The following is a 27,567-nucleotide window of genomic DNA, read 5'->3' as shown; positions in this document are numbered from 1 at the left end:
GTTACTGTATTTTCCGTATGCTTTCTGGTTGTTTAGCTCATACTCAGTCTTTCCCTGTATGTTTGAGAAATTCACAGGTGAATCCCAGATCACAGGTGTTTGGTGAAATTGGTATAAACCTTAATTGACTTTCTGTTAAGAAACATAAAAAATTTTATTTGTATTTCTATTCCAAAGAAGGACTGTTCAAACTTTGTATGGAAGGGACACAAGATTGGGAAGGCAGAGGAAACAAAGGGCATCTTTGGTTCAGATTATTTTTCTCTTGTCATCATCAGACTTCAGTGTGTGTCATCACTAGAAATGTACTCTGCTGAGTTCTGTCATTTCAGCATTTTCATGTTGTCAAAAATGAGACCAGACAGAAGAAGAGCGTATTCTTTCCTGCCAGAACTCACACAACGTTGTAGTTAATGCCTCTGGCAGTCAGGGCTTTAATCAGTTAAATGTAATAGTGGTGATAACGTTAAACCCTTGTATGGCAGCGTACCTGGGCAGCCTAGAGAGCTCTGTGCAACTCTGCATTTGAACAATCAATCAACTAGGACTGTCTTTTGTCCTGGGCTACTTGGATAGCTGGTATGAACCACCCAGCATTAGCCTCCTACTTGTTGGGATGACAGTTTTCCTACAGCCATGCCCACTCTTGACAAAGAATAATTAGGTGCCCTGCAGGTGGCTTGGATGGTTTGCCCTGCTCTCATGAGCGGACGGAATCCAAGAAGTCATGATGGTCGCAGTGGTTCCTCAGAGGAACAGTTAGTTTTTCAAGTAGGACTCTGATTATCTGTAAAGGCCAGACTTTTTCCAGTGACATCACATCTCTGGGGTTGCTAGGAAGTAAAGGAGAAAATGGGTTCACTTGCAAAGTTTTGGATTACATGTAAGTTGTAAAGAAGAGGAGTGTGTGTGTGTGTGTGTGTGTGTGTGTGTGTGTAATATATATACTGTGTCATCAGCAGAAATGATGCTTGCCATAGACTTTTGGTAGAAAGGAAGTTTCTTTCTCTTCTGGTTGTCTGAATTTTGTTTTCTTTTTTTCTGCTTCCCTCCAGAAGGCAAACAAAAAATTGTGTATATCCATTACATATATACACATATATATGTACACCCACTATGTATGAAATGCCTGTTTATATCCTTTCTGCCTGTATTTCTGTTGGGATTTCTTTTTCTTATTGATTTACAGGATTATTCTGTACAGTCTGGATTCGAATCCTTTGTCAGGTGTATGGTCTGCAATTGTCTTCTCCCAGTTTGTGGCCTGCGTTTTCATTTTCTTTATACACTGCTAACCATATAGGTGTATGTATGTGTATTTTCTCTCCTGATTGTGGGTTATATTTCTCTGCTTCTTATGTGTGTATTTTAAGTTGGATCCTAGACACTGAGAGAATACACACACACACACACACACACACACACACCCCTATACACACACATATACCTATATGGTTTGTAGTGGGAGGTCAAGCTGTTTCTCAATGTCAGATGGTTAAGTTTTGAAATTTTCTCTCCTTCTACTCAAGGGTAGAATGATTGGAGTGTCAATGTTCAGTGTTACAGGACAATAACTTTTGTAAAAATGGTTAAAGCAGATAGACCCCAGTCAGTTAATCCACCTCCTTACCAAAACTTGGAGTTATCATGCTACTAACAGTTGCTAACCTACTGGGTAAAAAATCCTATCTCATCGTGATCTTCATTAGCACTTCCAGTTGCGAGCGACCTTCAGCATCTTTTCATGTTGCCATTCATCAGGCCTCTTTTGCGAAATGCCTGTTCATACCCTTTCTGCCGATATTTCTGTTGGATTTTATTTTTGTTATTAACTTATAGGATTATCTTATATAGTCTGGATTCTAATCCTTTGTCTGTTACATGTGCTGCAATTGTCTCCTCCCCGTTTGGCTGTGTTTTCATTTTCTTTATAGTGCCTTTTGATGGACAGGAGTTTCTAATTTTAATATAGTTGCATGTAATTGAATTTATGATTCTTTTCCTTTATAGTTTGCACATTTTGCGTCTTGTTTCAAAGCCCTTCCTTATCCCCAGTCATAACAATTCCACTATTTTCCTATGAAAGTATCAGTTTTCCTTTTCATATACAAGTCTGCAGCTCATTTGTAAGTAACCTTTGCTGTGGTATGGAGTGGAAGTTCAGTTCTTTTTTAATATGAATAATCAGTGGCTCCAGTCCCATGTATTAGGTAACCCCTCCTTTCTCCAGGACTCTGCAGTGGCTTCACTGCACATATATGACAAACATGTGACATGCAGATGTAGAGCAAGAAAGGCAGTGCAGAGCCCTGGAGAAATGAAGAGATACACAGTAAACGGTGCTGGAGCCGCTGACTATTCCAAGTGGACGTATGCCTTTTTCTGGGCTCTCCTGTTTCATCGATGTTTTTGTCTTTCTGTGCTAATGCCACAATGCTTTAATTACTATAGCTTTAGGCTAACTCTTAAAATTGATGAGTTGGCTGAGCATGGTGGCTCATGCCTGTAATCCCAGCACTTTGGGAGGCTGAGGTGGGCGGATTATGAGTTCAGGAGTTTGAGACCAGTCTGGCCAACATAGTGAAACCCAGTCTCTACTAAAAATACAAAAAATTAGCCTGGTGTGGTGGTGTGTGCTGCTGTAATCCCAACTACTCGGGAGGCCAAGGCAGGAGAATCACATGAACCCAGGAGGCAGAGGTTGCAGTGAACCAAGATAGCGCCATGGCACTCCAGCCCAGCCTGGGCAACAGTGCAAGACTCCATCTCAGGAAAAAAAAAAAGGAAAAACTGGTAAGTAAATCTTCATATATTGATTTTCCTCTTCAGAAGTTTCTTGATTCTTTTTGGGCCTTTGCTCATCCATTTGCATTTCAGAATAAGCTTGTCAAATTCTTAGACTAACGTGTTTGGTATTTTGATTGAGGTCCTTGGGTCTGCAGACTAAGGTGGGGAGAATGAGATCTTTAGGATATGAATCTGCCTCTTCAGGAATGTGCGTTCTTGCACTCTCTCTCTTTCTCTCTCAGTTTTCCTTAATGTCTCTCACATTTTAATAAGTTTTTTCATAAAGAGCTTGTGCACCTTTTGAAATACTCCCCCATGTCCTTATTTTTTGTTGTTGTTGCCATTCATATTATAAATTATATCTTTTTCTAGGATTGGATTTTTCTTTATGACTGGTATGTGGAAATGCTATTAATTTTCATGTCTTCATCTTATATTTAATTTACTTTCTAATTTTTAAAAATGAATATATCACATATATATTCTTTGTTTTTTCTAAATAGACAGAGTTTTGCTTCTTTCCTTCTACTCTGTAAAACATTTCTTTCTTTTACTTGTCATATTGCACTAGAATCTCCAGTTCCATTTTAAGTACATGTGGGGATAATACACTCATCTTGTTACTTATTTTAAAGGGAAAACTGCTAACTCTTCATTACCAAAAATGGTGCTTGCTTTAGACTTGCGGTAGAAAGGAAGTTGCCTTCTCTTCTGGTTGTCTGAATTTTGTTTTCTTTTTTTTTTTTTTTGCTTCCCTCCAGGAGGGAAACAAACAATTATCAGAAACTATTTCAGAGCTGAAGAAAGCTTCTTAATCTCCTTCTCTTCTACTGTTCCTTGAAAACTTTTTAAAAATTAGGGTCAGTCTTCAAATTTTATTAAGTGATTTTTCTGCATCTATTTAACTGTTTATGTGATTCCCACCCCCATATCTGTTAGTGTGAATCATGAGTTCTAGGAAGTTATTAATGTTAAACCATCTTTGCATTCCTGGGATGAACATTACTTGGCCACTAAGAGTCATCCTTTAAACACCTCCTAGACCAGGCTTATTAATTTATTGCTTTTAACTTTGGCCAAACTAGTGGTTTAATTGCTTTTAAGGTTGTTTATTCTTTATCGTTATTGTTATAAGATTATTCGTTTTTAAAAACTGGTTAGGTTAATTTTATGAAGCTATATTTATTTTTGCACAATCTTTTTCCACCCTTTAACTTGCAGCCTTTGTTCTTAAATTTAAAATGTGTGTGAAGTAATATAGTTTTAAAAATATCCAGTTTGGTAGTCTTTATTTTTTAATTGAATTGTTTAGCCCAGTCACATTAAAATAATTATAGTTGAACTTACTTTTACCATTTTGCTATCTGTCTTCTATTTGTCCTATCTTTGTTCCTTTATTTCTAACTTATTTTGCTTTCTTTTTGATTAAAAAAGTACTTTTTAAATCCATTTTTGTCCTCTTTCTGGTTATACAGATTTGTATGTTTCATTTCATGATTAGCCTGGAGATTATAGTATACACCCTGGACTTATTATGGTTCACCTAAATTGCTACTTTGCCACTTCCTGAACAGTAAAATACTTTACAAAATGTTAGTCATTTCCCTTTCTTCCAGCTTGGATGCTGTTATATTTTAATTATATATACATTTAAAATGCAGTAGTCACTTTTGTCACTGTTTAAACATTTGGTGTTTGTGTCACCGTGCCCCATGCTTGCCCTCCAGTGCTCTCCATTGCTTCTCCAGCATCATGCCTCCATCTGGGCTGACTTCTGCTTGAAGGACTTGTATGTTTACTTAGTTTTTTTAATGCTAGTCAACTGGCAGTGAATTGGCTCAATTTTTAAACACTAATAGTTATTGATTGTTGAGTTAGCAATTATTTACCTCGTAAAATATAACATTCCATCGTCTTCTGGTTTCTGAAGTTTGCTGAAAAGTCAGCTGTCCGTCTTATTGTTGCACTTTTGAAGGTAATGCAAATGTTTTTACACTGGCTGCTTTTAAGATTTTTTCTTTGGTTTGAAGCTAATTGTGTTATGGTTTGTTGAGGTTTTCTTCATATTTATTCTGCTTATGGTTTGCTGAACTTCTTGAATTTCTGGATTGCTCTCTGTCATCTATTGGCAAATTCTTGACCCTGGTCCCTTCAAATATTGCTCTGCCTCATCCAGTCTGTCCTTTCCTCTGGGAGTTGAATATAGGTAGGTTAGTCCTTTTGACTGTCCTTTGGCTCTCTATTGTTCTTGTTTTCTTTCCATTCCTTTCCCCTTTCTCTACCACAGTTTGGATGTTTTCTGCTGAGCTCTCTGGCAGATCATGGACCTTATTTTCTGATGTGTCCAGTCTGTTACTAAACCAATTCAATGAATCCTGAATTACAAATTTTGTATTTTTCAGTTCTAGAATGCCTGTTTTGTACTTTAATATGTATTTTAATTCTATATTTTAAATTCTTCACTTTCCCACTTCTGTTGCCTGTCTTTTCCTCTTATTATTAAGTGTATCCATCATAATTATTTTACAGCTCTTATCTGCTAACACCAGTATTGTGGACATCTATTCCTCTGCTTGTATTTTCTTCTTTTTTCCCTTCTCTTTATTATTAATTATTAAATACATGTTTTTGCTTTTTGCATGCTTTTAAAATTGCGTTTGCTGAACTTGTGCATAAAGGACTGTAAAACCTCTGGATTGCCATGCTTTTCATCAAAGCAAAAGCTGTCTTTGCCCTTGGTTAGGCATATGGAGTGAGGGGTGAAGGACCTTAGTTTCACGAGGGATTGATCTGGGTCAGGGCTGGCCTGTTATGTTACTAAAACTCAGTCCCTAGTTGGACCTTCCCTTTGAGCATGGTCTTTTGATTGGAAGCCCATGGCCTCTTTCTCCTCAGCCTGTAAACACTTTGGGAGATCCCTTGGTTCTCCCCTTAGAAGGTTTTGAGCTGAGCTCTTTAGCTTTCCACCTCCCCTGTTTCAAAGTCTCCTAAGGTCCTGATGGGAGATGACTATGTTTGAAGCAGGCCCTTCTCTCTCTGTCTTTCCGCCCACCTTTCTTCCCACCCATCTCTTAAGTGCTATTAGATAAGGGAGAATACGCTTTTCCTTTTAGGAGCCCTCGCTTGACTCAGCTCCCTAGGCTCATGCACGCAGCCCCATAGGATAGCAAATTGATTGCGCTTTTGGGGTTCTTCTGATTCGGATCTTTCACACCATCCCCAACAGACCACCCAGAGCTTCCCTGGTTCCCCTTCCCAGATAGAGTGGCTTTGCGTGGCCTGCCACGGTGTTCCCCGTCTACACCCAGGATCAGTGAGTGTTTCTGGGCAGCAAAGGGCAGTCCCCACTGTACAGTCCCAGTCCCTCTAGTCCTGGTTACTTCCACAGCTCTATAACATTTTAAAAGACGAGTTTTGTAATTTTTCTGACTTTTTCCAGTTCCTTCGGGAGTATTGGGCTGCCTCCATTAGTTCGTTTTGCTTGGAAATGAAAGTCCATTCTGAAAACTTGATTGAAATCTTGATTGAAATCTTAGATTTCTGCTTTCTCCTTGCTCATGCTTTCTCCTGTCCTCTATCTTCCTTTGCCCACACATTTCATAAATGCTCATTGCATATTCTTGGCAGGTTGCTTTAAATATCTGCAATCCTGTGGGTCGAGTGTGAGCTTCGTGGTTTTCATCTTTCTGTGATTTCTTGTAACTCTCATGATGACACGGGACCTTGTTTGATGACGTGGTTGATTATTAATTTATATGGGCTGAGCCTGATCTGTTTGACTCCTGAGTGCCTACATTAGGGACGCTTTTCTCTCCTTTTCTCTAAGGGTGGGTGTTTGGGTTTCTTTTGCCTGGAACCAGGGGGTCTCAGGGCAGCACCACTCAGATCTAGGTCTTCCTAAGGCTTCTCACTCAATTAGGGCCCTTGGATTGTCAGGGAGGCCCTGTGCGCCTTCTCTGCTAATGCTGCCCACCTTCCCACTGCTTCCTCCAGCCCTGGCTTCCTCTCCTTTTTCCGAGTGCCCTGATTCTCTTTGGATTGCGCCTGCTTACTAGAGAGGCCATCCAGGAAACTTTGAAACATTGCCATTTATTCAATATCTAGTGTATCATAGTCCCTTAATCCAGTATTCTCAAAACAACTGAGTTGATAATGTTTTTGCATAAAGCTATCAGAAAATAAATATAGATAAAAATCTTGAAGATTTAGAAAAAGTAATATTAAAATAGATCCTTAGATAGGTTCTTATCAATATCTGCAAGTGTGCATCCCAATATGGATTCCATCAGTTAGAGGGATTTAAGAGGGGTCACTGCGCCAGGCCCAGTGTGGGATCTGGGGCTCACTAATGTTTATATTTCTGCCTTCAATCTGGGAAGCAGCCCTTTTCAGACAGGTTTGCTGCAATACTCTCTAGGGGACAAAGCTGAGTGAAACTCTAGAGGCTTGTCTTATATGCACAGACATCACGTGCACACTTACACCCCAGTCCTTTGCGCATGTGGGATCATCACAGTTGTGTGTTTGCCTTTTTCACCTGACCTTGTAAGTGCTTAGCCATATATTGAACTCTTTAATATCATTTTTGGAGAATGGCAAAGTGTCCTACTGTAAAGATACAACCTTCTTCCATTGTTAGGAATTTAGGACAATTTCATATGAGACTCTGTCTTAAAGAAATAATTAAAATTTTGTTCACAAAGATGTAAATATAGTGTTTAGAGAACTCAACACACGGGAAGACTTCTTATGTCTTACATTGAGAAATTCTTTTTTTTTTTTTTTGAGACGGAGCCTCGCTCTGTTGCCCAGGCTGGAGTGCAGTGGTGCGATCTTGGCTCACTGCAACCTCCTCCTCCTGGGTTCATGCCATTCTCCTGCCTCAGCCTCCCAAGTAGCTGGGACTACAGGTGCCCACCACCATGCACGGCTAATTTTTTGTATTTTTAGTAGAGATGGGGTTTCACCATGTCAGCCAGGATGGTCTCGATCTCCTGACCTCGTGATCTGCCCACCTCACCCTCCCAAAGTGCTGGGATTACAGGCGTGAGCCACCGCGCCCGGCCATTAAGAAATTCTTAACCAGCCTCTTAGCTTCCTGAGTTCAGGACTGTGTTTTATAATTTTGAAGCCCCAATGGTGATATGGTCATTTTTTTTGCATCTCTTCATTCAAAAACCTCAGTCACCTGGGGAGCGGGTGGGGTGTGTGCTGGACCCTGACCTTGAACTGTCCAGACAAGTTCCTGAGCACGTGGAGCTCAAGCTTCCCTGGGGCTTACCTGAATGACCGGCTCGGTGGCCAGCCACGTGCTGCGTGTCAGCCGGTGAACTCTGGGTTCCTGGCTTATCAGAGACTTCAAATCCTCATTACCTTCTGGGTCTCAGTTTCCCTAATACGTGCAATGACAGGATTGGCCAGGGCTTTCCAACAGAAGTGTTTGCAATGATGGAAATGTTCTGTGTCTCTGCTGCCCAATATGGTAGCCACTAGTCACATTGGCTGCTGGGCACTTGAAATTGACTCCTGTGGTTTAGAAACTGAGTTTTAAATTTTATTACATTCCAATTAATTTAAATTTAAATAAGTAGCCACATGTGGCTGACAGCTGCCTATGGACACACTGCCCATCTAGATGGAGACAATGCTTGTTTAATGGTCTTAAGTGGTCTTTAGAGTCTATTCTGATCCTGACATCCGGTTTTCTCTGCTTGTTTGTATTTATTTGTTTATTTGTTCCTTTATTTTTACCACGACTGCTCTGAGTACCAGGAGCTCCTTTTTGGGATGTCACAGATCACAAACTTCCTTCTCTGTACTGTGTCAATAGGGGCGTCACCCTGTGGGGAAAGGAATTTGCCTGAATAAGACACTAAAAAGATAAAATAGGCTGAAGCAGAGAAGCATAAAAGATTGTGCTGGCATGAGCTAGTTTTGCAAAACCCATTTAAATAAACTCAGGATATTATCGACCCCACACAGACATTCTTTCCTTGACTCTGAAATGTTCCTTTAAACCAGGTTGTGAATTTTTGTCAGGATTAACAATTTACATTTATGATTCTGTTTTCTTTTATAAGTAACTGCTGTTGGTAAATGAGACTAATTATTTGAATTCATGGTACAAATAACGTAATTTAGAGTTACAGAACTCTTGATCCTCTGGGTCTAAGCAAAATAAATGTAGTACCTAATGCTGGAATAGAGCAGGAGTTTTCTTTGAATCTCAAAATATCTGCTTTGTGAAACTGGGTTAAGTTATTTTAGAAACTATAAATAGTCACTTGGTAATTAGGTGTTTGGTTTTATTTGTTCTAATGGAGTGCTTATTACAGTCAGTGCATTTTTACCACACGGATCAGAAGCTTTTATAGGCCAGGTGATGAGAGACCATCTTCTACATTTCATTTGCTGATTGTGACTCATCACTGATGATCGATGGACTGCTGAACTTTTAAATTCCCGTTTGCTTGTAGAGAAAGAAAATCCTCATCTCTTTTGATAGGTCCTACTCCAAAATTCTGCAGCCATTTTATATAATCATAACCTTACACGATATCGCACAAAGGCAGAGAAATGATTGCGTGGACATGCCTTCCTGTCAAACGTGTATGGAATCTGGCCCGTCGTAGGCTTATCTCTTTCCACCAGGATTCTTCTTCCCTTTTTTCTCGGCAGAGCTTCTTCACGTAGTTCAAATGACATCAGAACTTCATCAGGAAGTAAGTTCCTGCAGAAATAGGCCTGTGTCTGGTCAGTAAACACAGAATGTAATGACATTCCCAGAGCATTCACAGGCCAGAGTCTGGTGTCCTCCCCAGCGTCCAGCAGGCTGTGGATGGATGGCATGCAGCTGACAAGATTGATACTGCATTAGACATTCCTGGAGGTCCCTGCGGCCGGGGACTGGCACTCGCAGGCCTCCCCCTGCACACGGCTGGCTGTGGAGAGCGCAGAGCAATGGCCGGGGACTGGCACTCGCAGGCCTCCCCCTGCACACGGCTGGCTGTGGAGAGCGCAGAGCAATGGCCGGGGACTGGCACTCGCAGGCCTCCCCCTGCACACGGCTGTCTGTGGAGAGCGCAGAGCAATGGCCGGGGACTGGCACTCGCAGGCCTCCCCCTGCACACGGCTGTCTGTGGAGAGCGCAGAGCAATGGCCGGGGACTGGCACTCGCAGGCCTCCCCCTGCACACGGCTGGCTGTGGAGAGCGCAGAGCAATGGGAGGTGGTTTTGTTTCAGTATCTGCCATTTGGAATCTCGCTTTTAATTTATCCTCACCCTTTAAGAAATAATTGGTAATTTATTTCTTAGAGATCAAATGTTGCTACAAGCTGAAAACTGTTTTATAAATATTTCGGGAAACCTGAATGCCTGGAATTTTCGTTGTCACGCTTAAGTCTTCCTCCGTTCCATCCCCATCCGAAAGCTGGTCCGATTCTTGCCTTGGTGCTGTATGCTATTTGCCTTTTCCATAGGCTCCAATAACACTAAGTACATCTTAAAATTGATGAAAGTTTAATGAATGGCTAGCAAGTGGAGAGACTACTTTTATAACAAGATTAATACCTTGGCTCAGGGGACATAACATTTTAGTAAAATCAGAATTTGTATAGTTATCCTAGCGGTGCTTGCAACCTCTGGCTTCCTTATAAAAATGTCTAAATAAAATACTGGCAGCCATCTCTAGCCATTATTTCCATCTGCTCTAGGTGGTCTGACCCGGAACCCACTCAGGGCGGTGCAGTCTGGGCCGGGGTCTCCAGGGTTTCTGTCGCATCAGCTTGTGCAGCCGTGGAATGGGGATGGGGCACCGAGGCTAGCTGTCCCGTGCTCTAGAGGTTCCTGGGGAAAAAATACAGAGAGAAATAACCCACAAGGGAGCCAGCATTTGGTGGTATTTTACATAAATTCATTCATCATCTATACCTTTTCTCCTTTTAATTACTATACTTTAAAAGGGATCTTGGTATATATTTATTTTTATTTTGTTAATTTTTTTCTTTTTTTAAAAAATTGTAGAGATGGGGTCTCTCTACATTGCACGGGTCGGCCTTGAACTCCTGGCCTCAAGTGATCCTCCCACCTCGGCCTCCCAAAGTGCTGGGATTACAGGCATGACCCACTGTGCCTGGCCAATGTTTTTTTCCCCTTTTTGGCAAGGGAAGCCTATTGGGGTAGAAGTTCTGAAGCAAATACTCTGAATGGTTTCTAATTTTAATAGGGGGAACAACATTTCCTGATCTCGTTTATAATATGATATAAAGCTGCTGGCCAGCTGACACTGATCTTAATTTATGATCTATTTAACCTTTGTATTTCCTAGCGACGGCTCGTACCACTGCCCGGTCTCTACACCAGCATGTTTCCGAGGCAGACATGCAGTGTCAGTTCTGGATTCTAGAAGCAAGGGGAGGGTTTTCACGGAGGGGTGGTGCACAGCTCTGTGCCTCCCCGGTCAGCTGGTGCGGCACTGCGGTCAGCAGCGAGGGCGTGGTGAGGGCCCTGCAGATTCTTCACGCTGTCCCGGTCCTCTCTCCTCTTCCTGAATTGCAGGACTCTGGGGTCGGATTAGACCCTGCATGTACACAGATGACAATGGAGTGGCTTTTTGGGGGGATTTTTATTTTGAGATAAATTTTAGACTTGCTGAAGAGTTGCACAGATAGCACCGAGTTTCTGTAGGTAGTAACACCTCACACTTACCACAACCAGGGTGTTAACGCGGGTGCACTGCTGTAAACCTTGCCATCTCTCCTTTGTCTCCTCTAGTGCGATGATCTGAATTTATGTTTCCTCCAGAGTCCTGTGTTGAAACTCTACCCCCATGGTGATGGCATTTGGAGGTGGGGCCTCTGGGCAATGCCTAGGTCAGGGCGGAGCCCTCAGAATGGGATTAGTGTGCCTATAAAAGAGGACTGAGGGAGCTCACTGTCCTCTTCCACCACGTGAGGATGCAGCAAGAAGGTGCTCTCTGTGAACCAGGAAGAGGGCCCTGGTGGTCCCTTGATCTTGGCCTTCACAGTCTCCAGAATGTGCGAGAGGAATTTCTGTTGTTTACAGAGCACCCAGTCTAAGGTATTTTATTCCAGCAACCAGAAGGAACTAAGACGTCTAACTTGTGTCAGTTCCTCTTGCCTTGTTTTTTGTGACCTGGACCCTTTCAAAGAATGCTGATCAGGTATTTTGTAGGATGCCTCTCGTTTGGGTTTGCTGATGTTGTCTCATGGAGAGACAGAGGTTATGTGTTTTTGGTAAGAAGGCACTGAAGTGATGTGCCCCCTTGAGGCATCCTGTCCTGGGGACGTATGTCTGTCAGTTACTTGGACTGACATGTGATGTTAGCTTGGACACTGGGTATGGTGACTCTTGTGCATTTCCTCTTGGTAATTTAAGTTTTCCCATTAGTAATTAATACCTGGGGGGAGCATTTTGAGACCATCTTGGTTCTGCTCAGGCTTTCACCCACTCATCTTAGTGACCATGGGTGTGTCTTGCCTGTGGCAGTTATTACTGTACTGCTTCCCTAATGCTTGTATTTCCCTCCTTCCCTTTTCATTTACCAGTGGGAACTGTTCTGTAAGCAAGAGCTGTCTTTTCTTTCCCTTTTATTTATTAGTTTTTCAATTATTCACATCAGCATAGACTCATGGATATTTATTTTAATTTCTGGGGTGTAGTCCAGTGCTGTCTTTACTTAATTTTGTTACTCAGATAGCCCCACTTTGGCTTTTGGGAAACTGTTGAGTTTGGCTCCTATGTCTTTTGGACCTGCCCATCGTTTTTCTCGTGCTTTCCTACTTTCTGGGACCACAGTATGATCCAGTTGTATCTTGTGTTTTCCCTGCCCCAGCCCTGGATTCAGTCATTTCTCCAAGGAGCCTCTGTTCCTTTTAGCTGGAGAATGATGTTTAGCAGCCAAGATCTGAGTGCTGAGTGTGCTCGCTGCTGCTGAGGTGCTGCTTTTCCTGCCCTTCTCAGTGGGAGGAGCTGGGGCAGTATGTATGTCTACTGACCCATGCATCTGTATTTATTTCTGTTTTCTGTCTGCATGCGTGTTAAAAGCTACAAGTTCATCTGATGCCTCCAACTTGAATTCAGCACAGCAGGTTTTATTCTAATCTCTGCCTTTCCTCTTTGTAGCTCCCTTCTCCAACATTGAGAAACCTGGCGCTCTTTATCTGCAATATGTTTGCTTATATGGTGGCTTCTTTTAAAAAGAATCTGGTAAAACCTGTGTCATTGTGTTTCAGCCACTAGATGCAGATGAGGCTTAGTAGGAAAAGCCCTACTTGTGAAGAACAGTATTTCCTATGCTTGCTTGGTGAAAAAAGTTCAATCTACAGAATTCTTCTGTAAACATGGTTAGGAATATAGGGTTGACATTTGGACTCAAATAGTCAGAAAATGAAATCCTTTTGTTTCATTACTTATTTTGTTACTCAGCTTTCACTTTGGCTCTTGGGAAACTGATGGCATGTTTCCAAACGGATATGCCAGCAAATTAACTTATTTCTCAGATATCCAATTGTTGCATGTGGAAAACAAAATGAAATAAAGCAAGGAAGACCCTCTACTGTTGTTATGTGAAGAATAACAATTACCTTTAATAGCATTTTCTGCTAGTTTAGAGATTTTTTCTTTTTCTTTAACTCATTTTGTTTTCTAACTTCTATTTTTGTGGAATTCGCATCTTATACCTATGTCTGATTCATTATGATTCTTAATTATCTTTGTTGTAAACAGAAATATCGAAAATTCATTTGATGAACCTAAAACCCTTTAAAAGACCTGGTTAAATTTTAACATTAAGGGTGATACAGTATTCATGCTATAGAACACAGTCAGAAGTCTTATGAAGTGTTGGAGACTTTAATGGATACTGTGCCATGTAGAATCTGATCACTAGACTCCTGCTTTATCATGTTTTTACTCGAATTGGGTGTCCTGGTGACAAAAGACTATGAAATAGCTGATGGAAATACACCTTCATTGTCAGTTTTCACCAGATGACTGAAAATTGTTGGATATATGCATGAAATGATTAGATCTTATTTTTGGAAGGGAGAGAATATAACCGATTGAAAAATGATTTAGAGTTAATTGTCCTGAAAATTCACCTATTGTATATTAAGAGGTTAGGTGTTTCCTAATTCTTTCTTTCTTAAGCATATCTTCCTTTTTCTTATACTCTTTTTGACACAAATTTTTGATTGTGGACTCACACTATAAATCTTGGGATTGGAAAGGCCATAAAGATTGATTTTTACAACTTCTCCAACAATGTGGAGGAATACCAGTGTCTCATTTGTTCAGAAAGTCACCATTGGCGCTGATTTGGGCACTGCCTGGTTTCCTACCGTAGAGGCGTGTGCTCTGGTGGGGTGAACTGGGCGGGGGATTCACACCCGCCTGGGCCCTGGGCCGTCGGGGGGCTGCCTTGCAGGGCTGCTTCAGCCAGCAGGAGGGTGCAGTGGTGAAGAGGCAGGGCTCTGGGGATTGGAATCTCCACGCTCGACTTTAGGCTTCTACAGCTCACTCGAAATGGGACCTGAGGCAAATTCTTCACCTGCAGTGTGCTGGGTTCCTCACCTGTGATACACGAATTATAATATCACCTCTCTCCATGAGTTATTGTAAGATTGATTTTATTAATATTTCAAATGTTAACTTTATTATTTATTTATTTTGAGACAGGATCTGACTCTGTTGCCCAGGCTGGAGTGCAGTGGTGTGATCTCAGCTCACTGTAACCACCTCCTGAGCAATCCTTGCACCTCGGCCTCCTGAGTGTCTGGGATTACAGGTACCCACCACCACGCCTTCCTGATTTTTGTATGTTTTTGTAGAGACAGTGCTTCACCATGTTGTCCAGACTGGTCTTAAACTTCTGAGCTCAAATGATCCACTCGCCTCAGCCTCCCACAGTGCTGGGATTACAGACATGAGCCACTGCACCCAGCCCAAATGTTAAGTGTATGACATAAAATTCAGGGTTACTTTGCCTGAACAGTTCAGTGTCTCTGATTAATGTGATATCTGTTTCACTGAGAGCCTTCATGTAAATTTAAAACTAGATAGAATTATAGAGCTTCAGAGTTGTACAGACTTGTAGAGGTAAAGGAAAGCCAAAACATTGAGCTCAGTGACGGGGTCAGTCACTTCCTGGTGTCAGAGTCCACCAACAGGCTCTGGCAACTCTTGGATCAAAACCCTTGGCACACAGGTCCTTTCTTGCTCTTAGCCGATGGCAGTTGTCCTGGGCAGAGTTCCCTCAGTGAATCTAGAAACAGCAGTGACTGCAGGTCGGGGGCTTCCATGGACTCACTCGCTCAAAGTTGCCGCCTCTTCCCTCTCTGGGCTTGGGCCCTGATACCTCTCAGAGCTACCCTGCCTCTTGCGGGGGTGGGGGAGGATGCCTTTATTTTCTCTACGCCAAAGGTTGGACCTCCACACATGTCCATGATGAGGGACAGCAGTCCTCACTTTCAAGACCGAGAAAGTATTTATCTCCCTGGAAAATTGAGGGTTTATTTTGCAGTGGTTTGGAAAATGTGGCTGTAGAGTTAACTAAATAGAATGTTTCCGTGTCACAGAGATTTGTAATTGGTGGGCTCGGTTTGTTTTTATAGTGCTTACTCCTTTTTATCTGCCTTGTGGATTTATGCATTTATTGATAAGTCAGTCAGTCAGTCATTTACCTCCCCATTCTTTGGTTTTCATGTTTCTGTTTATCATCAAGCTAAGCAGCTGTGGGTCTTCTTCCATCGAAGCACCTGCCACAGGTGATGATTTTAGTGGTATGACTGCCATGGTCACCACGACCATTCCGAGGACTCTAAACATGTTTCTTGTCCAACAGTGCTTTAATTTGAAAGGAAGCCTGAATTGAGCAGCATCTGTGTCTGTGGTAGACCAGGGAGGCAGGGCTCACCTCTGTTTTCAGGTCCGCTTTGCTGGATATGCAGGAGGACTGCCCCGTTCCACTCCCTCAAGGGTGGCTTGGTCGTGGACTTGGTTTGCTAATGAGCGTGGGCTGGAGTGGCATGTGGTACTTCTTGGTGGATGTGTGTGCACACCAGCTCGTGGTTCTCCTCCCCATGTGGTACTGGGATAGCTGTGGGACAGGATGGGTGCAGCCTGGGGCGCCAAGCTTGCACGAACCAAGGCTGCTGCTGGGGCTAGCCCAGACCTGTAGCGGGTTTGGTGGTGGTTGTTACTCCAGAGTGTCACAGCCATCCTGACTGGTACAGCGCGGAGTGTGTCTCTATGTCCTGGAGCTTGAGGAGAGTCCTGGCTGAAGTCCAGGCTTTGAAGAATGTTGACTTAATCTTGAATACCCACCTGCCCCTCGAGTGCTGTGTCCTTAGGCGAGTTCCGTAACCTCCCTGTCTGCTGCTTCATCGACACACCATTTGGTCTTCCTTAGGTTTGCTGTGAGGAGTAAATGAGATCATGCATGTAAAGCACCTGGCCCAGTGCCAGGCATATGTAGCTAATACGTTGTGTTCCTACCCAGCTAGACCTTTTGATAGTCCGTTGGCATAAGGTCACCTACAAAAAGGTCCAGAAGCCGCCTTTCTCTGGGGTATTTGCTTTTTGATAAAAAAGGAAATAAATGATCACATAATTGTTTGGTTTTGCCTTAAACAGTCAGTGAAGAATGTGGCTCACGTATGCCAGAGGTGAGATGAGCCATCCCTCCCTGAGGAAGGCTGCAGCTGAGGTTGGGGTGAATTTTTTCCCCTGCGTGAAGAGGGGTGACTGGGGATGGGGCCGCCTCCCTTCCTAAATTTCTGTGCTCCCTGGCGGTGTAATTAACTTAGGCCAAATCACACGTGGGGATTCAGGGGCTTCTCCCTTTATTCTTTTCCTTAAAATCAAGTTACACTTTTTTTTTAAGCAATAAACTTTAGAACAAAATGAGGAATAGAGAACAAGATGTCGAGACAAGCCTTAGAGAGGCAGCTGTTAAAAGCAGCCGGACCCAAACAGAACGTAAAAATGCATGTAGTCCAGAGATGCACTTTTTCTTTTTACGGCTCTACCCCATATTTCATTTATATTTAAAACTGAGTTGACGAATATGAATACAGATGTTTAGAGTTATTGTAAAGTCATATTTGTTTATGTGCGCGGTCCGGTTTCCAGGCCATATCTTACAGTTTAAAAGGGAGACCAGTTAATGGTTTCGCCCACACTGCTTGGATTTTTTTTTTTTTTTTTTTTATCCTCCAGCTCCTATTCTTCAGGTGTGCAGCTATTTTAGCATTATGAAGAATGATGGATGATGCAGGAAAGTTTATTTGGAAGCACTTCTGATATTGTGCAATGCACTTGGGGGTCAGCTACACTTGACTGATGCATGATTTATCCGATGTCCCTGCCACTTCCCGAGATAAAGCTGCTGCTTTATCAAAAATGCCAGCAACTGTGATTTAGAATTTATAAACCTCCGTTTTCAAATAATTGTTCTGATTACTTTCTGCCTTGGCAATAAAATGATAAAGGTAATTGCACACAAATGTGAGATAGCACCAAAATACAATAAAATTAACCTGAATTAGCTTGACTTGTCGATGAGAAGTATTTATGAAATGTGGTGTTGCAATAAGGGAGGGAGAGTGATATTATGGCTGGAAGGTGAGTTATTGGCTTAATGTAATACTCTTTGAAATTTAAAAAAGAGACTGTTTCTGTTGAGGGTGATTGTGCTTTTGAAATTAAGTTGAAGTGATTCTTATAATTGGCAACAATAATGCATTTTGAAGGTAATATCTTTTATTGTGTTATGCCTACTCGCATTACCTTTTATTTAGCTGTTTCTGGCTTCATCTTTTCTAATACTCAGGTAGAAGCAGACTTGGAATTCTGTCGGATCCAGGGGCTGAAATGTTTTATTCTCTTTGTAGCAATGCCCCTGGTCTGAATGTTACAGACTTTTTCCTCCTACATTTGATTAAATTGTTTAGCTATCAAAGGTTAAATATTATAGCTAGTTAATTTTTTTTTTTTTTTAGTTTAAGGGAGGTTTTAGAAATGTGTTTTGTTTCCCCGTCTTTGTGTGGACTGGGAACATCTCATTGTAGCCTGATGGTTTCAACAGGATCAGATTGGAGCTCCCTGTCTGATACCCATAGTTTGTAATCTGCCTTTACTTTCCTGAAATGAAATTCCTGGATGATATGCATCTACGTGTACTGTTTAAATGAAAAACTTTAGGAGCAGTCATTTACAATAAGATAATATGCCTTCAGAACAGGAACGCCTGGGCAGGACTCTGCTAGCAGACATAATGCGGCAAGCAGGTGTATGTACCTGGAACGCAGCAGCTGCAAATGGAGACTGAGACGGTTTTGTTTATTGGACATTCATCATCTGGTCAGCGTTGACACTGGTGATATAATTTTTCCAAAATGGTGGACAGTTTTTGTAAAGTTTCAAAGAAAATGAAGTTCACCTTTCTGTTGAGTTACAGGATAGTTGCGTTCTTAGAAAACTTTGTGCAGAGAAAAACTGCAGAAAATTTTGTGTTTGCATGTAAATGGAACTATAGTTTAGGGTCTCGTGAATTTTAGACTTGAATGTGTTGCAGGACATTTGAAAGTGACACAGGTTGCAGGATGACACTGTTGTTTATGACGAGAGAACATTCTGCGTTCTTGATTCTCCCCCTTTAAATGTCAATACCTCCCACAACCATTGTGACAACTGAAAAGCGCCTTCAAATTCTGAATACTCCCCTTTGAGAAGGACTAGAGAGGATGCTCTCCAGATCATCTTCCCCTGGCCAGATTGTGATTAGATCAGGAGCTTCCCAGCACCCTCCTGCTCAGAGAGCCTGCGCCACCTCCGACACCACCATGGGAAGCCTGAGGTGTTGGTTCCCACTGTTGCCTGGGGATCCATTTCCAAATGGGTGGGGAGAGAAATGTCATCAAAGCCGAGAGTCCTTGAGTCCTTGGTAATTGATTGTACCATAGTACCCTCCACCACCTTTGGAACCTGATTTTGTCTAGCCTAGGTTTGTGTGAATGTGGTAGGGTTTTTTTTTTTTCTGACTGGTAATAAAGTTTTTAGTATTAGTGACTTGCAGGATATCTAACAAAGATGAAGTTTTGGAAACTAAGGCCAAGTTTGGAAAGTGTTATAGACTTAAAATTGCAGTGTGTGTGTTTCCGCCTGTTGACTCTGGGAGTACAGCGCTGGTCTGCTGTTTTCCCAAGGAGAATGAAGTATTGGGAAAGAATTGCCCAGGCAAAATATAACTAGTGGGATTTTTTCCAGAAATAATAAGTGGAATTGAGAAAATTGAAGTGAAACAAGATTGTGTGGTAGATAAATATCTCTTTTAGTCCCCCAACCCCACTTTTATTTTCTAGTCTATTGATAAACTGTATATTATTATCATAGCTTACTTTGACTCTTGGTTTGTAAAAATGCAAGAATGATACAGGCTTTATGATTAGCCTAGTGTGAAATTACATGTTGAAATAGACGACTGACAACATATCAAATAATCTGTGTATTTTAATATTATGTGATAAATATATAAAGTAAAAACTGAGATTCCATTTCTTCCAACATTTTGACTTCAGGCTGAATTTTAGGGGGCATAAAATTATGGAGCTCAGCTACATGGGGGTTCTTTGTGAGCAAGCTGGACTTTTCCTTCTTTAAAAATGGTTGAGTTACTTTCTGTCTGCATCTGATACATCCAGTATCTCAAGTCTTTGCTTGTGTATTGGGCATTCGTCATCTGGTCAGCATGGATATTGGTGACATAATTTTCCCAAGACGGTAGACAGCTTTTGTAAAGTTTCAAAGGAAATTAAAGTTCAAGAACAAGCTAAGAAAGGAAGTTTTTTGGCTTGTTCTTGCTCATGGTGTCTTACTTCCATGTTTGCCTGGTTCTGTGATTATACTGGGCATCCTATTTGAGAGATTGCTCATTATTCATGAGAGCAGTGTGAAGCCTGAGGGGATTGTGCTCGTCCCTGGTGTAGTTTGATCCCTTCGGTCAGGTGCTGAGTATACCAACAGGCTTCGTGAATTGCTCAGATGGCCTCGAGCTGAGACCTGCAGAGTGGTCTCTCATTTGCAGTTGCTATTTTTTTTTTTTTTTTTTTGCAGCATTTCCTCACTATGCCAGTGGTTCTTAACTGGGGGCAGTTTTGTCCCCCAGGGGAACTGTCATGGTAGACATTTGTGGTTGTTGCAACTGAGGGGGTGCTGCCGGCATCCACTGGGTGGAGACCAGGGATGCCAGTGAACATCCCACAACACATGGGCTAGCCCTGCAATAAGGAGGAATTCTCCTTCCTGCAGGGTCAGTGCTGTCGTGGTTGAGACAGTTCACTGGTCTCTGTAGAACTTGTTTAAAGCCCAGTGGGTCCCTGGCCCCACCCCAGATTTCCCTGCCTACACTTGGTTCATCCGTGGCATCCCATCTTCTTTGTCAGGATTCTCTTGGTGCCATCTTGGACCCCTTCTTCTCTTGTGTCTTTCCCATCACCCCACAGCAAAAGAGTTTTCCATTTCTGTGGGGTTTCCAAGCGTCCCACGCCTCCCCTTGCAGCCACATACTTAGGGCTGGTGAAATAGCCGTTCAGTCATCTCACTGGCTCCAGGTTGTTCTCCGGGCATCCAGTGGGCATTGATGCTCATGCCCCACACTGAAGGCTGCCTCGCTGCTGTTGTAGATGTCCAAGTCCTGAGCCCTCGGACTGCTTTCAAAGCCCCAGACACCCTACCCTGGTCCTCCTATCTCACTTTCCTATAATCTGCTCTATCCAAAAGAGTCCACTTGCCTTTTGTACAACTACATCATGTTTTTCTTTTCTCTGCCTTTGCACACTCTGTTTTTTCAATGTACAAATACCTTCTTAATCTACCCCCTTTGAACTCCTAACTATTGTTCTAAGCTCCTCCTCCTGTGAAGCTTTTCTTAGTCCTTGGATTTGGATGTTGTCTTCAGAGCATCTTCTCTGGGTTTCTTTGAGATCAATACAATACAGTCAAGGCTGTGGGCCCTGAACCCATGCTGAATAGGATCCCAGTCTTCACTCTGCCACTTAGGGGCCGTGTGTCCACGACCAGGTTACTCAAGATCCCCAAACCTCAGTTTCCCTGTCTCTAAAGTGGGGGTTCCAGTGCTGTGTTATGATCCTTTGCCGGGCTACAGTGGAGAGCTAGGTGAAACTGTTCCCGTGAGGACCAGGTGAGACAGGGGGTTCCAGTGCTGTGTTATGATCCTTTGCCAGGCTACAGTGGGGAGCTAGGTGAAGCTGTTCCCATGAGGACCAGGTGAGATAGGGCTGGTGTAGTGTTGAAGGATGTCTGTGAGCCGTCAGGCAGGTGATGCTGGAGCCAGCCTCTCCAGGGTGGCGTGCATGGTGCTGCAGCCTCTGCACTTATCCCACATCCTTGGGTTTGGCTTCCAGACAGATGTGAAGCTCCCCTCTGGAGCATGTAGATGGAAGACGAGGCCTCTGGGGCAGGGGTGGCCTGGAGACATGGCAGTGGTCTTGTCCGATGGCACACAGACATTTCCCAGTTTGGTGCGGACTGCCTGGTGCACAGCCGTCCTACGGCATCAGAGCAGGCTGCGGAGCCAGGGCCAGGGTCCCCTGGGGAGCAGTGGCCCTGCTGGAGGAGATCTGGTTTTCAGTCCCTGTCCACAGAGGAGACAGGGGTGCCCAGAAGTGAGCTCTGCAGTATATAGGAAGTCCTAGTTCCGACACTGGGTGAGGAACGTCCTGAGAGTGGGCCTGAGATGGGGATTTATGAGCTGAGCTGTGGGAAGCAGGCTTGCAGAACCTCTGGTGAGTGGGCCAAAATGACAAATGGATTCTGTGCAACTTTTTATTGTCCAGCCTCATGCTGTATTTCTTCGCGCGCTGCTGTGTTTGCCAGGGCTTTGATTGTATTAGTTACTTGTGAGACGGAGAAACCTTTCAGTCTCCCAAAATAAATATGGATCTGCTTTCAATGTTTTAGCTGTTAAACTTCAGCAGCTAGCAAACAAGCCGAAAGCTTTTGTTCTCATTCTACCATAGGTTTGCAGAGTTTGAATCCCAGATAAAACATGGACCAAGCCACTAAATTCTGGGTGGGATACTAGGTCCTTTGCAGGGAGGTGACGCCCTTTGTTCCGTGACGTTTTTGTTTTTGAGGAATCTCCCATTTCCTGCTCTCACCAAGTTAGTTTTCTCTCTTGGGCGGGGCTCCCCTGTTCTTAGGGACCTCTGGTGCAGCCCAGTAGCAGTTCTCAGCCTATGGATCCTAGCCCATAGGTAGACAGATGCAGCAGGGCAGGGCCAGCCCTGTTGCAGAGTAAAAAGCCGTCTTGCAGGTGGTTCTGATGGCCACACCCCTTCAGCCCTCCTGGAAGCGGCCATGGAGATAGCTTTCACATACCTGGCGACACGTGGCAGGTCCTAGAAGGTGTGGATGAAGGTGGTGTGTACCAGGGGTTGGTAGGGGAAGGAGGAAGAGAAGAGTCGTAGGGCTAGAAAAAGAGAAAGAAGTTGAAAAACAGTGTGTTTGTCAATTGAGAAAACTGGTTTTACACTTAGAAGTTGAAGGTGGAGTACATCAAGGTAAGTGGGTGCTGACCTCTCTGATATACAACAGATTTAATTTTTCTTTTTCTCTTTTTTGAGACGGAGTTTTGCTCTTGTTGCCCAGGCTGGAGTGCAGTGGCGCGATCTCGGCTCACTGCAACCTCTGCCTCCTGGGTTCAAGTGATTCTCCTGCTTCAGCCTCCCAGGTGGCTGGGATTATAGGCGCCCGCCACATGCCCGGCTGATTTTTTGTATTTGTAGTAGAGACATGGTTTCACCATGTTGGCCAGGCTGGTCTTGAGCTCCTGATCTCAGGTGATCTGCCCACCTCGGCCTCCCAAAGTGCTGGGATTACAGGCATGAGCCACCAGGCCTGGCCAGATTTAGTTAATTTGGAAAACCTCATTAAATAAACAGCTCAGGTCAGGTTGCTTACTTGATTGAAAAAAAAAAGCAAAGGTAGTATTTTCTGTCATGAAGGTTTGTGGATATTGCTAATCACTTATTTGAAAGAAATAAATGAAATTCAGTAAGATCAAATAACTTGGCAGTTATTTGAAGGAAGCAGCTCTTTTCTGCTGGGCTGTGACTTTCAGGAGCAGTTGCGTCATTTCTAGGTGAAGCCAAGAGCCCTTGCCATCACCTGGCTCCACCAGGGTTCTCTGTGTGTTTTCCTTTTGGGTTGAAATTTTCCCTTTTAGCTGCATGAGATGTTTATTATTGCTACTCAGAAGTGCCTGGAATCTATATTGCTGTAAGGTGTGGGATAAAGTTTCTTTTCATGATGGTTTTATTTTTATTGCGTTTGCATAGAGCACTGCCACCGTTCACAGGATGCCCACAATAGTCCCTCCCCTTGAGACCACATGCAGGATTGCACCTTCTACGCCCAGCACACGCCAGGCCCTGCACACGGTTCCTCCGTGCGTTAGTGTGGTTGGGCTCCTTCTCTGTGTGTGCCTGGCACATTCGGATTTCCTTGTGTCCTTGTGCCCTTTCTATAGAAAAAGCTGGTTTTTTTTTCAAGTAGAAAATAGTTTGCAGTAATGGTAATTATTTTGTAGTTCCAAGTTGTTTGGAATTGATAGAATTCCTAAATCTTGAGTTAAAATTCTACTGTAGGATGACTAAGAAAGACGTGCTGTGTTTACGTGTATTTTCCAGTTTAACCAGAGGTGACTTTAGACAAGTAATTCTGTTCTGCTAATTTATTTCTCTAAGTGTTGTCAAATTAGCTTTTTCATGGGATTCTGGGATATGGAGTTGCTTGGTCCATTTAAATCCATATATGTAATTTTTTTTTAAACTAAATCTAACTTCTGGGTTTTAAAAAGCGTCTCCTGTCCACCAGCTTTTGAGAAAAGTCCCATGAATTGGATGACACCAAGTGGTTCTGTGTCTGGAATTGGTGGGTTCTTGGTCTCACTGACTTCAAGAATGAAGCCGCGGACCCTCGCGGTGAGTGTTACAGTTCTTAAAGATGGTGTGTCCGGAGTTTGTTCCTTCAGATGTTCAGATGTGTCTGGAGCTTCTTCCTTCTGGTGGGTTCATGGTCTCGCTGTCAGGAGTGAAGCTGCAGACCTTCCCGCTGAGTGTTACAGCTCTTAAAGGCAGCGCGTCTGGAGTTGTTCATTCTTCCTGGTGGGTTTTTGGTCTCACTGGCTTCAGGAGTGAAACTGCAGACCTTCGTGGTGAGTGTTACAGCTCATAAAGGCAGCGTGGACCCAAAGAGTGAGCAGCAGCAAGGTTTATTGCAAAGAGCGAAAGAACAAAGCGTCCACAGTGTGGAAGGGGACCCTAGCGGGTTGCCACTGCTGGCTCAGGCAGCCTGCTTTTATTCCCTCCTCTGCCCCACCCACATCCTGCTGATTGGTCCATTTTACAGAGAGCTGATTGGTCCACTTTACAGAGAGCTGATTGGTGCTTTTACAATCCTTGAGCTAGACACAGAGTCACAGAGTGCTAGTTAGCTAGATATAGAGTTAGCTAGATACAGAGTACCAATTGGTGCTTTTATAAACCTTGAGCTAGACACAGAGTACTGATTGGTGCATTTACAATCCTTGAGCTAGACACAGAGTGCTGATTGGTGCATTTACAATCCTTGAGCTAGACACAGAGTGCTGATTGGTGCATTTACAATCCTTGAGCTAGACACAGAGTCACAGAGTGCTAGTCCTCCAAGTCTCCACTAGGTTAGCTAGATACAGAGTACCAATTGGTGTATTCACAAACCCTGAGCTAGACACAGTGCTGATTGGTGCACCTACCATCCTCCAGCTAGATATAAAAGTTCTCCAAGTCCCCATCCAGTTCAGGAGCCCTGCTGGCTTCACCCAGTGGATCCTGCACCAGGGCTGTAGGCGGAGCTGCCTGCCAGTCCTGAGCCGTGCCTGCAATCCTCAGCCCTTGGGCTGTCGATGGGCCTGGGCGCCATGGAGCAGGGGGTGGCACCTGTCCGGGAGGCTCAGGCTGCGCGAAAGCCCACCGCAGGGGGAGGAGCTCAGACATGGCGGGCTGTAGGTCCCGAGCCCTGCCCCGTGGGGAAGCAGCTAAGGCCCCCCGAGAATTGAGTGCAGCACTGGTGGGCTGGCATTGCTGGGGAACCCAGGCAACCTCCACAGCTGCTGGCCCACGTGCTAAGCCCCTCACTGCCCAGGGCCGGCCGCTGTGTGTGCGGGGCCTGTCGAAACTCACCAGCCCGCGAGCGCAGCCCCGGTTCCTGCCCGCACCTCTCCCTCCACACCTTCCTGAAAGCAGAGGGAGGAGGCCCCGGCCTCAGCCAGCCCAGAGAGGGGCTCCTGCGGTGCTGTGGTGGGCTGAAGGGCTCCTTAAGCGCTGCCAGAGTGGACGCTGAGGCTGAGGAGGTGCTGAGAGTGAGGGCTGCTAGCACATTGTCATGTCTTAGCTGCAGCACAAGAATGAAAGGAAGAGCAGCAGAGGCTTGGGGCACCCACCTGGGGGCTGTTTCCCAGTGCTGGGCAGAATCCTGGGGTCAGGGTTGGAGGGCCCTAAGGCCAGATTGGAGGTGGGAGCATGGTGAGGTTGCTGTGCCAGGATGCACAGTGTCCAGCTGGGGTCCTGGAGCAGCCCGGGATCTTCCTGCAGGATGCTGTCCTCTGCCTGACGAGTCCTGTTCCCTGTCTCCTCGGGAGAACACCAGTACCAGGACACCAGGAGTTGCCAGGTGGGGGCATCTAAGGAAAGGAAATGTTCATGGGATGCGCCACAGAGATGACCCTTTGGAGAATATGATTGGGTATTTTGTAGAGGCTAAAATATAACATAGTTGTGAGAAATATGTGGTTTTGTAGGAAATCACACACCTTGGGGAAAACGCTGGAATTGACACGTGAGAATGGGTGAAATGCTGGAAGATGTCGAACAGCTGGGAGGACTGAATCGCTGCAGAGCCACACCTGATGGTGGGAGCGCGTTGAGGGCCTGCAGGTGCCCTTGAGGAAGGGTTTTGGTGGATGACAAATATGATAGGAACCACGTGTCTTGGGGAAAACGCTGGAATTGATGAGAATGGATACTATATTGGCTCTGTTGGAAATTATGGCTGACAGATCTAAAGCTCTGTCATGCATCAGGGGCTTGCTGGTTATTTCAGTTAGTTTAGTAATTTTATTGATCTGTAACAGATATGTGTCAAGAAAGAATTTTAGGAAGTTGTTAGATGTGTACATATTCTTGAAAATAACAATTCATAAGAAATAGATGATGGGTTTAGATACAGAATAAGAGCAGGAAGATAAATGAAACCAGTATGCCAGATGCAGGCACGTGCTTCCCATGATGGGAACCTCATATACCAGACGCAGCCAGATACAGCCATGTGCTTCCTGTGATGGGAGCCTGGTATACTAGACGCAGGCACGTGCTTCATGCAGTAGGAACCCTTTATACCAGATGCAGCCATGTGCTTCCTGTGATGGGAACCCCGTATACCAGAGGCAGCCATGTGCTTCTTGTAATGGGAAACATCTTGGAATACTCCAGGAGTTAAGCAGTGAGCTTCTTAGTGGTCAGAGCACTGATGGGACCCAAAGTAGCTGCTTTAAGCCAGCATCAAGATTCTGGGTTGTGTGTTTTAACACAGCCATATTCACCTGGCCATCAGTTTTTTATAGTGAGGAGACCTTCCCAGGGCTATTTGGGGATCAGATGAGGAGCCTAGCGTGTACTAAGGGCAGAGCTCTGAACAGGTTAACAGGAGCCCTAGATCCCACTAGAGCTGGGACTAGTTTTATCTGTGCAGGCCTAGAGCCCCCCATTCAAAGTTGTGTTTGGGCTGGCAGCATCATCTGGGCCTACCCACTCCTGCTGTATCGGAATCTGCTTTGCACAAGCCCCCAGCACTGGCCACTGTGGAGGGAATGGCGCTGTCTCGCGGTGCCTTCTCCCCAAGGCTGGCGGCTGCTCTTCCTTGGGTCTGAGTCTGGCTGTCCTCTTTTCAGGTCGAGGATTTAAAGCCTCCTGGCTCAGGGCTCAGTCCTGGGTGTGTGGCTGGCCAAGACAGGGCAGTGAATTCAATTTGCTAAGTGTCTGCCCTGCAGATGCAGGATGCTGGGGACGGGGGACACAGAAAGAAACAGGCCCTGATTCTGCCCTCGCACGTGGTGGAGTAGGGACAGTGAGGTGTTGGCAGCCATCCCTGCTTTGCTTGACCTGAGCTGTCATTCCCTCAGTGATCAGTTTCACCTGTTTGCGGGCTGCCTGTAGCATTACTTGCTTCTGTTTTCTTTATATCAACTTATTTTTAAACACCCGCATCAACTTTTTCCTAAGGAATTGCAGTGAGAACAAGTGTTTGCTATGCTCATTTTATTTATTCTGTTACATGTTAATTTAAATCTATAGTTAATAAACTAGTATCTCAACTAATCTCACCACCAGAGGTGTGTTCAACACCCTAGAGTCAGACCACCTCTTCCCTGTGACTTCCCTACCCCAGGGCTCTGGAAGGGTCGTTCTCATGCCTTTGAGCTTCGGGTCTCTCATCATCAGAGAAACGGACTCTGTCTCATTTGCAGGGAGGGCTCTTGTAAGGATTAGAGAAGAGGAAAGTGAGTGTCTGGCATGAAGGAAATACCATCAATGTCAGTAAACAGCCCTTACTATTAATTGTTTCTGAGTTGAGTTGTGGCTCAGTGAAGCGTGAAACAGTTGTTGAATTCTAGTCTGTGCCGTTCAGTGCCTTGAATATAAG

General features: G+C 44.1%; 1 protein-coding gene across 2 annotated transcripts in view; it reads left to right on the top strand.

The window, feature by feature from the left end:
* LOC105470645 (O-6-methylguanine-DNA methyltransferase) overlaps positions 1-27,567 on the top strand; it is a 291,365-nt gene that overhangs the window by 20,061 nt on the left and 243,737 nt on the right. Inside the window, exon 1 of one of the 2 annotated variants that reach the window (XM_011722826.3) lies at positions 23,704-23,810. The exons of the other annotated variant lie outside the window; for it this stretch is intronic. Coding sequence (XP_011721128.1) covers positions 23,721-23,810 — 90 coding nt within the window. The 5' untranslated portion in view covers positions 23,704-23,720. Of the gene's footprint in view, positions 1-23,703; positions 23,811-27,567 lie in introns of those variants that run through there. 2 annotated transcript variants of the gene reach the window in all.

This window comes from Macaca nemestrina, chromosome 9 (assembly GCF_043159975.1).
Source record: "Macaca nemestrina isolate mMacNem1 chromosome 9, mMacNem.hap1, whole genome shotgun sequence".
In the NCBI taxonomy this organism is placed as follows: domain Eukaryota; kingdom Metazoa; phylum Chordata; class Mammalia; order Primates; family Cercopithecidae; genus Macaca; species Macaca nemestrina.
The sequence above is the reverse complement of the archived record's forward strand: the minus strand, read 5'-3'. Positions and strand labels throughout refer to the sequence as shown.